The sequence below is a fragment of the Nicotiana attenuata genome, unplaced genomic scaffold (genome assembly GCF_001879085.1).
Source record: "Nicotiana attenuata strain UT unplaced genomic scaffold, NIATTr2, whole genome shotgun sequence".
NCBI classification, from domain to species: domain Eukaryota; kingdom Viridiplantae; phylum Streptophyta; class Magnoliopsida; order Solanales; family Solanaceae; genus Nicotiana; species Nicotiana attenuata.
Genome location: NW_017670391.1, coordinates 327,597 through 338,044, shown reverse-complemented (window position 1 = coordinate 338,044; position 10,448 = coordinate 327,597). Strand labels below are relative to the sequence as shown.

The following is a 10,448-nucleotide window of genomic DNA, read 5'->3' as shown; positions in this document are numbered from 1 at the left end:
CCCTAGCAAATCCAAAATTCTTCATATTATACCTCCTTGTCCTTAAACCAATCTCTTTGTTTTCTAACTTCTCTCTCTCTCTCTCTCCTATTTTCTTGCATGGAATTCTCTCTTCCATTGGTTCAAAACTTGCATTTCCTTAAGGTAAGATGAAAAATGGCAATCACAGTTTCATAGAAACAAACAATGGTTTTCATGTTCTTTGCCTAAAGCTTTGATCAGTTCATGGGGTCGATTTACAATCCAATAAATATATCTTTTTCAAAACAAAAATTAAAAAGAGATTATTCTTTCCAGAAGAAGAAGAGCAATAATGTTGAAGAACATGGCTAATACTCAAGAACATCAGCTTTCTATTGTACATATCTTATTTTCTCACTCTATTTTTTGAGCATGTATTTACCTTGTTAACACTAATATTGTTTTTGTGTTGTTAATGAGTTAGTAATTAATTTGTTTTTAATGTATAAAATAATATTACCAGACAAGATTCAACTTAATTCTATTAACATGGGGGGTTGAGAGTTGAATGCTGTTTTTTCTCTTCTTTTTTTTATTATATAGTCCGTCTTTTCCTCTTTAAATAACGGTTTGAGATCTTGAATTAGATCATTAAATTCTTCTCTTGTTTTCTTTTTCCAATATTTGCTAAATTTCAACTTTACAATTTTTAGTGGTTACTCCAAATCAGATTCTTATTTTTCTTCTTTCGAGTTACTTAAAAATATTACTATGTAGATCACCCCTAGCAATATTAGTCCCTATTCTATATTATTTCCATTTTGAATTATAATGGAATATTTAGTTTTTCAAGTGTATTGCTTAAGTTTTCCTACAATGTAAAATGATTCTTTCTTTGGTTCCTAAGCAGACTTGGAGGAAATGAACTTTATTGCAAATGGAGCACTTCACATGCTAATAATAATGGGATATTAGTGCTGCTAAAGTTCCCATTGTTTGTCTAAATTTGGAGTATTTTAACTCAATCTTGCACCAAAGGTCACAATGCCATGAACTTCCATATTCTTTGCTATTTTGCTATCCAATTCTTGTTTTCATTTGCATACCATTTTCAGATCCCACAGGTCACATGGAGCACAAAAACATGTATTTTTTCATGTTTGGAAAATATATTCCAATGACATGATCATTATTCTCTTGATAATTCGTGTTTTTTAGATTGCTATGTGACCAGGAAGTCACAAGTTCGAGCCGTGGAAACAGCCTTTTGCAGAAATACAGGGTAAGACTGCGTAAAATTGACCCTTGTGGTCCGGCTCTTTCCTGGACCCCGCACATAGCGGGAGCTTAGTGCACTGGGCTGCCCTTTTAGATCGTCTTTAGATGCAAAGAGCTCTTATTCATGCACTTGAGATTGGAAAAGATGATTATTAACTAACATACGTAAGAGTTTTGATTCCATTCTATCATGAAAAAGGATAGAAGAAAGATGCTGCAAAATTAAGGTTCTTTTTAGTTTTTGCTAAAGAAAAATGAGATGTAAAATTGTGACAGAGATTTTAATTGTGGAATTTTGTTCTTTTTGTTTCTTTGCAGGAAGAGATGTCTAGCCCCCTAAGTGATCAAATTCTGAATTTCTGTGAGTCTGAATTGTTTCCAAATGTACAGAATTCAGAAGTTGCTTCTAGCTCAAATTGTTGCAGTTATGAGGAACAGAGTTCATATTCTACCAATCTTGACATGAACAAATTCAATAATACTATTGAGAAGAATGAAGAAACCAACATCACCACAGTTACATCTAATATTAGTCCTTCACGAACCAACAACAACAACAACAACGACAACAACAACAACATTAATAACAACGCTCTCTCAATAATATTTGATTCTCATGAAGATCAAATTGAGAATGATATTTCAGCTTCAATTGAGTTCACACAAGATGCAAACTTCTCAATCCCTCATCATTTACTTAATCCTCAACAAGAATTATTCGACATTAATTCTCTCAACAATCAACATATTAAAGTAACCGATGTTTCTCAGTATCCTCCTGATCATCCTCCTCCTCCTATTGTTCCACTTATGGGACCTCCATTAGGACATATATATGAAGAGGAATCTTTGTCATCAGTTCCTTCTTACATGCGCGTTCCTACTTCTTCTTCTTCTCCTTCTTGTCCTCTTCTTGATCCTACACTCGCAAACTACTTACCTTTAAACTCAAATCCTACCATGCCTGTTGCTGAATCTTCAGCAATACTTGCTGCTGCCACCACTGGTGGTGGCTTGTTTTTCGGTGCTGAGTTTCCACAAGTACAAGAATTGGAATATCAAGGAGACAGTGGTAGATTATTTTGCCCTGATGCCTTGCCAAGAGTTTATAACTGCTCTAACGAGCTTCAGGTACTGTTATAGTGAGTAAAGTTAATACGACAAAAGATAGTTCTAACGTTAAAGCTAGCTCTAGCTTTTGTTATAGTTATATTCAATGTTATAAAGTTTTTGTTGTAAATTTTAATCGTGCAGGCACTCAGCAATGAGAGTCAACATTTGGTTAGTGCTACCGGATGTTCTAACCCGTTGGCATCAGATATAACAAGTTTGGATGATCCTTCCTTCAGTAATAATGTTGTCAAATGCTCTCCTGAGGAGAGGAGGGAGAAGATTAATAGATACATGAAGAAACGGAACGAGAGGAATTTTAGCAAGAAAATCAAGGTCTGCATCTCCTACTTCTCATATCAAGTTTAAGTTCTATGAACTGATAATATATATAAGTTCTTTACACCATCAAGAACGCGTAACTTTTCATATCAAGTTTGTTATGGTAACCTCGAAAATAAAGTAAGAATTTGCTATAATCAGTTACATAGTACTTATAGATAAATCATTCTTTATACTGTCAGTGTATATAACTTAATCAGCATTCGCTAACGAGTCTGAGTTTTGGATCCAAATTTTGCAGTATGCATGCAGGAAAACATTAGCAGACAGTAGGCCAAGGGTGAGGGGAAGATTTGCAAAGAATGATGAATTTGGGGAAGCAAATAAGGCAACTTCTTGTGGTACACATGAAGATGACACAAAAGAAGATGTAAAACTCAATCTTTTATACCATCATGATCCTAATATGATTACTTCTTCAGGACATGAAAATAATGGTCGGATTTTCACTTCCAATTGCCACTCATCTAACAGTCCTTATGATATTTGCCCCCCTCTGTATTGCACAGATGGCCAGTTGCACTAATGAATTCCACAGCTGAAACAAGTACTCTTCAAAAACTATCTTTAATTTGCTTTTTTTGGTTTCCTTTTGCAGTCAGACTTCTCTATAATAACATCCCTATATAATAGCCATTCATTATAAAGTCAGGTTTTTTCTGAAAACCGATTTTTTATGTTATGTCATAACATATGTACTTTATAACAAGGGATTGTTACATAAATAGCCGGCCGGTCAGATTCAATATTTACTTTTTCTAGCCGGTATACATAGATTATACATTGATTACATATAATTATACATATATTGTACATGGATTATATATATATTATAACATCCGCCGGCTATTTCTATTTAAGAGATTAAGTGAGCGGCTATTGGGTTAATTCTTCTTATAACAACGTCACTCCATTATAGCAACCAAAATATATCAGAATAAACGCGGCTGTTATAGAGAAGTTTGACTGTATAAGTTGTAATTCCATTGTCTTTTGCTAACGAGTTTTATTTTTTTTGGTTGAAGTTAGGTCTGGTGGTGAAAAATAACAAGATGGAACTGGTGAAGTTGTAGGATATCATTGCACATACCCATTGGTGTAAATAACTTCAATAATTAGCAAATACTTCAACCACCAATCTTGGGTTTCATCAGGCAGCTTTAATTTGTGTAGTTTTCAAACAACAATTTAGTATAATGTGGGTCATTTCAACATTGAAGTCTAGTAATAATTCAATGAATATCATAGTGAAGAGATGTAAATTTTGTAAATCTGTACTATCACAAGTTGCATTCTTGTCAAATCACTTGCATTTTTATTAGCTTTGATGAGTTGCCAACTTAGATAAAGTTGTGTTTGTACTTGTTCTAGTCATGTTAATTATATGTATACTTTCTCTTACAATATTACATAAGAAGTGGTCCACAGTCATTGCTTTAGAAATATTTTATCAGATTGAACTGTTAATCATATATATGCTTTGTAACGGTAAAGAAGTCGAGGATCTATCGAAAACAGTTATCTGCATACACACTACCTAAGTTGTCGAGTATCTATCTGAAACAAATTCTCAACCTTGTGTAGAGTAAAATTTGTATGCACACTACCCTCTCCGACCCTCACTTGTCTTATTGTCATGAGTGGGTGGCGAAGAAGTCGAGGATCTGTCGAGAATTTATCTGAAACAAATTCTCTACCTTGTGTAGAGTAAAATTTGTATGCACACTACCCTCTCCGACCCCCACTTGTCTGATTGTCATGAGTGGGTCTGTCGTCCTCTCACTATAGTCCACCTAGAATCCAAAGCATTTCGTCGAAAATACATCCTGTCTTTTCACCTTAATAGTCCTATGCATACTTGGGATGGAAAAAGTTCATCCACCTAGAATCCAAAGCATTTCGTCGAAATACATCCTGTCTTTTCACCTTAATAGTCCTATGCATACTTGGGATGGAAAAAGTTCATCCACCTAGAATCCAAAGCATTTCGTCGAAATACATCCTGTCTTTTCACCTTAATAGTCCTATGCATACTTGGATGGAAAAAGTTCATGCTTAAAAAAAGCTTTCGCTTTTCGATCAAGCTCACAAACAGGCAAAGACATTCTTATCTAATTAACACCCTTCATTTCTCTAAAATTATACTTCGCTCGAAAATTATACTCTGTAAATAGATAATATGTTTTACTAAGCCTTGAAGTTAAGGTTATTGCATGCCATTAACACACTTCAAGAACCAAACAAACAAGTGAACATAGTAACATATATTAATCAAGTATTTAGGACTACTGGATTAATTTTTTTATAGGTAATCTTTACAACGATTAGACACTACACAGGACCAGTTCTGGTACAAAGACTTAAAAAAACATGGCAAAATACAAGTTCAATTCCAGGCTATTGCCCTGCTTATTACAATGCTTTATATACTCTTAATAATAGTCTTGCCAACTCTTTTTATTAGGAGCATTCATCGGCAGTTCACATTGCAACTATTCCTCCTTCAACCATCCCTCAGCTTCCATTTGTATCTTTGCACAATATTCGAACAAACTTCCGTCGAAACAGCGCCTTATCGCTTCTTTAGATAGAAAACCATCCTGATCTCTAGCAAGAACATACAGAATTCCCCACTCTAGTTTGGCTGCAATCCTGCACAATTACACACCAAACGAAGGACAGAGAAAGAAATCGACGTTCAAAATATAGAGGTCGGAGGGAAGGTTCAATTGAGACAGTAGTACTAGGGCGTGCGAGTTAAAATGAGAGCATTGGAGTCTGAAGAGTTACCAGCCAAAAAGGTCGAACGCCTCCCTGTTGCCTTCAGTCATGTCCCAGAGTTCTCCAAGAGTAAGCTTATCAGGCAGCGTACGGGCATACTTGCTAAAAATGTTCTCAAAATGCACTGGGAAATACCTATAGGAGGCGACCAGATAAACGAAAATCATCAGCTTGACTTTCAAAGGATGTCGAAAATATGAGTCAAAGAGGGACTGTAAATTTGTAATATGCTAACCTGCCCTCTCTGTCATAGGTGTGAGTATCACTTCCATGCTTGCACTTATGTATATTATGGATATATATTGGGAGAAATGGAGAAGGAAACCACCCCTGCAGAGTCGCATCGAATACCGCTTTAATGAAAAGAGACTATATACACAACATCAATAACTATGTCTCAGTCGGAGTAAGTGAAGAGAGGCTATACACATCCAGGAAAAAATAGTAAACAATAAGTAAATAACCTTAGCTCTATTGAATGCCATAACATACACATTAACTTACCGGCAAAGTAGGATAACTCAAAGCAGCATTGATGATAATGGCAATTATAAGAGATGCTATCATATTGAAACCGATTTGACGAAGTCCTGTTTAAAATGAAAAGAACAAAGCAGAGGAAGGTTTCAGATTAAATTTCATCAGATCATCACAATCATACACTTTGGATATTAATGAATCGCATCAACAAGGATATCTGCTGAATGAAATAAATTCTTGAACTGAACATAGTTAAATGTTTAAGTCTGAATGCTACAGATGACACATTTTCTCTGTAGAAATGCTCAATAAAACAGATCAGTACCTGCTTTAAGTATTCGAAATCTATTTTTCAGAAGCGTAATGAGCGATAGTAATACAGCCTAGCAACGCTAATAGCCTTGAATTTGACGGCTGAATTACAGATCACCTAGTCAATTAATAGCATAACACTAGAATGTAGCCCTGTGAGACATACAATCTGTTTTCAACAATTATAATCTTTTTTGGTTACCTATCTACATTAAAATTAAATCTACCTTTTGATGAATTTCGAAATAGGATGATTACCAGAGTAAGTTTCCCATGGGTAAATAATGCCATTTTCATCCTGATCAAAGAAGGCAACGTGCTGCTGCATAACGCTCAAGCCGTGGTGCCTGTGGCCAGGAGTTCCATGGGGATGCTCCATATCAGGAGCCACTAATCCCCTTGCCAGATCTGAATATACATTATCACATCTTTAAACATTATATTATTATACTATAATAACAATCTTTAAGCAAAAAACCCATACTTACACGGTATGTGGTACTCCAAACTAACAAATCTACTAGTTGAAGTCTGAATCAGATGTTAAACAACCAATATAGAAAGTTTACAATACTTTTCCACTTTTAGAAGACGAGAGATTAGCTAGGCAAAGGCAAGTAGTTCTATATATTGCTCCATTCAATCAATAATTCTTCTAATCAGAAACTCTACCTCAATGAGGCTGCATCGATACATAAGTACTTCGATATTGTAGTTCCAAATTGCAATTTTTCCGAGTCCAATTTTTTGAAGTTGTGGTTCTATAGTGTATGATTTCGGGTGAAATTTTTTAGGTTTTCAACTTTTATTCTCAAACTTTAAACTTCCATAGATCCTCAAAAGATTGCTACTACTCAATTATATGTTTCCCAAACTCAACTTCAAAAGAGCCTATTTTCCAAGCTTTAATTTCAAATGTTTTCCTAACCGCATTGCATCAACAAGTAGTCTTTCAACTAAATAAAGTCCCCTTGTTCTATTCCCAAGCAGATCCAAGATTTATGGGTTCCTACAACGAAGTCAACATTAACTTAATATACAAGTGACCTCAGGTTAATATATAATGATTTAGCTTGTTACAAGCGACCTCAGGTTAATATACAATAATTAACTGGGTTCACAACTAAATACAGGTATACAACTAAATACAGGTGAACCCAAAATTCACCTTGTAGATACTCCCCTACAGTGGGGTATCTAGCCTTATGGTAGCGGGTAAACCTGGTACTTTTGATGTGGAACATAAATTTATGGTAGCGGGGAAACCTCGTAGTACTTTTAATGCGGAGCATAAATTTATGATAGCGGGTAAACCTGGTACTTTTGATGTGGAGCATAAATTTGTTAGGTGCTAGAACAAAATATCCCACATAGAAAGTAGAAAGAAAAAAGATTTTACTTACAAGGAGTTGGATACTCTCGTGAGGCCTTTTGAGAAAAATCGTCTAGGCTTGACCCCAAGCAGACAATATCACACCATATTAAAGAATATTTTGGGACGTTTTATCCCAGCAAATTTATGTGTAAAAATTTATTAATATAATATTGCAACAAATAGTAGCTATGAACACGTAACTTTAAAAATATAATGAGTTCAATGCTAGAAAACTTTCTAAAGTATATTACTTAAAATATTTGCACGTAAATTATCAACACAAGTGCAATTACTAACTCGAAAAATAAGACTAATGACCTTTTATAACAAGTTATAAATTGCATTAATGATGTAAAAATTACATTACACCATCTGTGGAATGAGTTAAATCATCATTTACAAACACAAAAATTCCCACATTAATCAGAAAAGAAAACCGAGCTTACAAGGCTTTGGAATAGAAGTTTCCAAGTCAGTTCTAACTTTCCGTTCAATAGTCACCGGAGCAAGCGGCGCCTCCGGCGATAACGCCGCATTCCGATCAATCCCCGTTACTGCAACCGTCGCCATTTCACCAAATTCTCAAACTGCAGCAACTTCTCAAACCACCTTTTGGTACTTAAAGACTCCAAGAAAGTACCAAAAGCGTGACCATAAACAAGAAATGTGAAGAAAGAGTAAAAGAGATCAGCTCAAGAACTTCGTGGCATAGTGCATGCATTTGAGCATTGGATTATATAAACCAAGTGGAATTGCATGCATGTTCTTTACACCTAGCAAGTGACAGTTGTTGCTGGTTTTGACACGTATGCTTCAAAGGTGTCATTGCTTTTCTGACTTGGACAGCTTAAAAGTTTTTAAACCTAATATTTTCAATCCGAAATATAAATTTATACGTAAAAATCTATTAAATTTTTATAAATATATAGAACTGAACCCATGAGTCTAAAAATATAATGAGTTTAATTTTAAAAATTTTATGAATTAAACATATAAAGTTTAAATTCTAGATGGCTTTGCGTAAAAGAAGAATGGAATTTTTGGATTAATTGTCATCTTCTTTGGAAAAAGCTTGTAACGCTTAGCCCCTGACATAAGACTTCTTGGATTTACATGATTCAATGCCGAACTGTACAAACATTTTCTCGAACAAGCAAACAAAAGTATCTTTTGTTACGAAGTCGTAAGGAACTGACTTTGGACTCAGGTGCATGCCTTCTGGATTTGGATCTGAAATTTATAGTAATATTTTTCAATAAAAGTGGTGCTTCGTTCAATTGGCATCTCGATTTTTTATCCAATATTTAATTATTCATGGAAATTTAAGCAATTGAAAAAAAATTATTTATTCGCTTTTTATGCACTTTTGGTTTTGGTTTGTTCTAAAAAATGATATTTATTTAAAAATAATTTAACTTTATTTTTTTATTTTTATCCTTAATGAGATGATTTATAGCTACATAAATGTCTATGGATTATTTCAAACCACGTTTCTTTAGTATTTTATTGCTTTAGAAAGGTCAGATTTACCCTCAAACGCCAATGATGTAACAAATCCATTTTTTAAACTACTTAAGTACAACTTTCTGGAAAATTTCAGAACTAGTATAAACATCTGATAAAAAACTCAGTATTCATTAACCAATTGCATCATTAAGATTTTCTAAAGCATGGAGGTTAGCAATAATATTAGATTAATTTTAGAAAATACATACATAAAATACCTAGTTTGATAGAAAGACCGTAAGCTTACAATTATGTGCCCCATATTCCAAGTTATAAGTCCGTCCTGTGTTAAGGTGATGCATATGCTAGCTGAAATAGTTTCGTTAAAAAAAGGAAATAGTCTTATTTGGTTTTAGAATAAAAACTCGACTTTTGAAAGAGAAAAGTGTTTTTTCAGAGGAATATAGTGTATAAGTTTAACCTTTTTTCACGGTGTTAAAAAAACAGTAACTTTATAGAAAAAATCTAAACTCAAGTTGTTTTTTATGACTTTGTGAAAACTACAAGAAAAATACCGACGCGCCTGTTTCAGAAACAAACTAATTAAACTGTACAGTTATAGTTTCAAAACTTTACTCAAGTCTCGTATTTACACCTCTGTTATGTAGTAAGTATTAGTACAAAAGTTAAACAAACTGACTTGCATTAAACAAATACGTTATACGATCACAATGTACTAATACAGAAATGTTAACCAGGTACCAATTCATGAGTTTTTTATTGAAACACTTTTTTTTTTTTTTTTAATGTTTTTTAAATATGTTATCTTGCTACTACACTTGTTATCGGTACCCCTTTCATATTCTCTGTTACTATCTTCGATTTAGCTTTCTAATTATTTGTCTTGCTATTACTTGCTATCAGGGCTTCTCTCACCTTCTTTAGCCGAGGGTCTATCGAAAACAGTCTCTCTGCCCTTCCAGGGTAGGGGTAAGGCTGCGTACATCCTAGACTCCCCAGACCTCACTTGTGGGACTACACTGGGTTGTTGTTGTTGTTCTTCTTCTTCTTCTTTTTATGCGTTATTTTATAACCATTAGTATTCAGTATTTACTGGTGCGACTAATTCAAATTCGTGTCCAGCAAGACATATTAAAGGGAAATCATTCCCTACAAGGGTTTTTCTCTATTTGCAAGGCCTAATTAATCTCGAAAACTCTAATTAAGTGGAGGGATCCTCATCGGCAAAGCCAAATCTTTTTTTATTAAGAGTGTTCAAAATTTTTAAAAAAATACCTAATTTTTTTTTTCTCGATGAGGTGATTCATTGACATCTTGTTCAACCTAGCGATGATCTGCCATG

The 10,448-nt window shown here is 34.2% G+C and overlaps 2 protein-coding genes across 5 annotated transcripts; one reads left to right on the top strand and one right to left on the bottom strand.

The window, feature by feature from the left end:
* The first annotated feature begins 37 nt into the window (after positions 1 to 37).
* LOC109238757 (myb-like protein N) lies at positions 38 to 4,118 on the top strand. Of its 4 annotated transcripts, none has more exons than XM_019405229.1 (5): positions 38 to 144; positions 1,558 to 2,370; positions 2,494 to 2,685; positions 2,933 to 3,238; positions 3,721 to 4,118. In XM_019405229.1, exons 1-4 carry the CDS (start codon positions 100 to 102, stop codon positions 3,215 to 3,217), a joined length of 1,335 nt encoding a protein of 444 aa, XP_019260774.1. In that variant the 5' UTR covers positions 38 to 99; the 3' UTR covers positions 3,218 to 3,238; positions 3,721 to 4,118. The 4 variants fall into 4 exon arrangements, with proteins under 4 accessions (XP_019260774.1, XP_019260772.1, XP_019260773.1 ...); XM_019405227.1 differs by having other exon boundaries at positions 3,717 to 4,118; XM_019405228.1 differs by lacking the exon at positions 38 to 144 and adding an exon at positions 161 to 358 and having other exon boundaries at positions 3,717 to 4,118.
* An 825-nt stretch (positions 4,119 to 4,943) lies between these two features.
* On the bottom strand, positions 4,944 to 8,347 carry LOC109238756 (peroxygenase-like). Its single transcript, XM_019405226.1, has 6 exons — positions 8,086 to 8,347; positions 6,523 to 6,672; positions 5,977 to 6,062; positions 5,708 to 5,802; positions 5,482 to 5,607; positions 4,944 to 5,343 (listed from the first exon to the last, which is right to left on the bottom strand). Exons 1-6 carry the CDS (start codon positions 8,207 to 8,209, stop codon positions 5,184 to 5,186), a joined length of 741 nt encoding a protein of 246 aa, XP_019260771.1. The 5' UTR covers positions 8,210 to 8,347; the 3' UTR covers positions 4,944 to 5,183.
* Between the last annotated feature and the right edge of the window lie 2,101 nt (positions 8,348 to 10,448).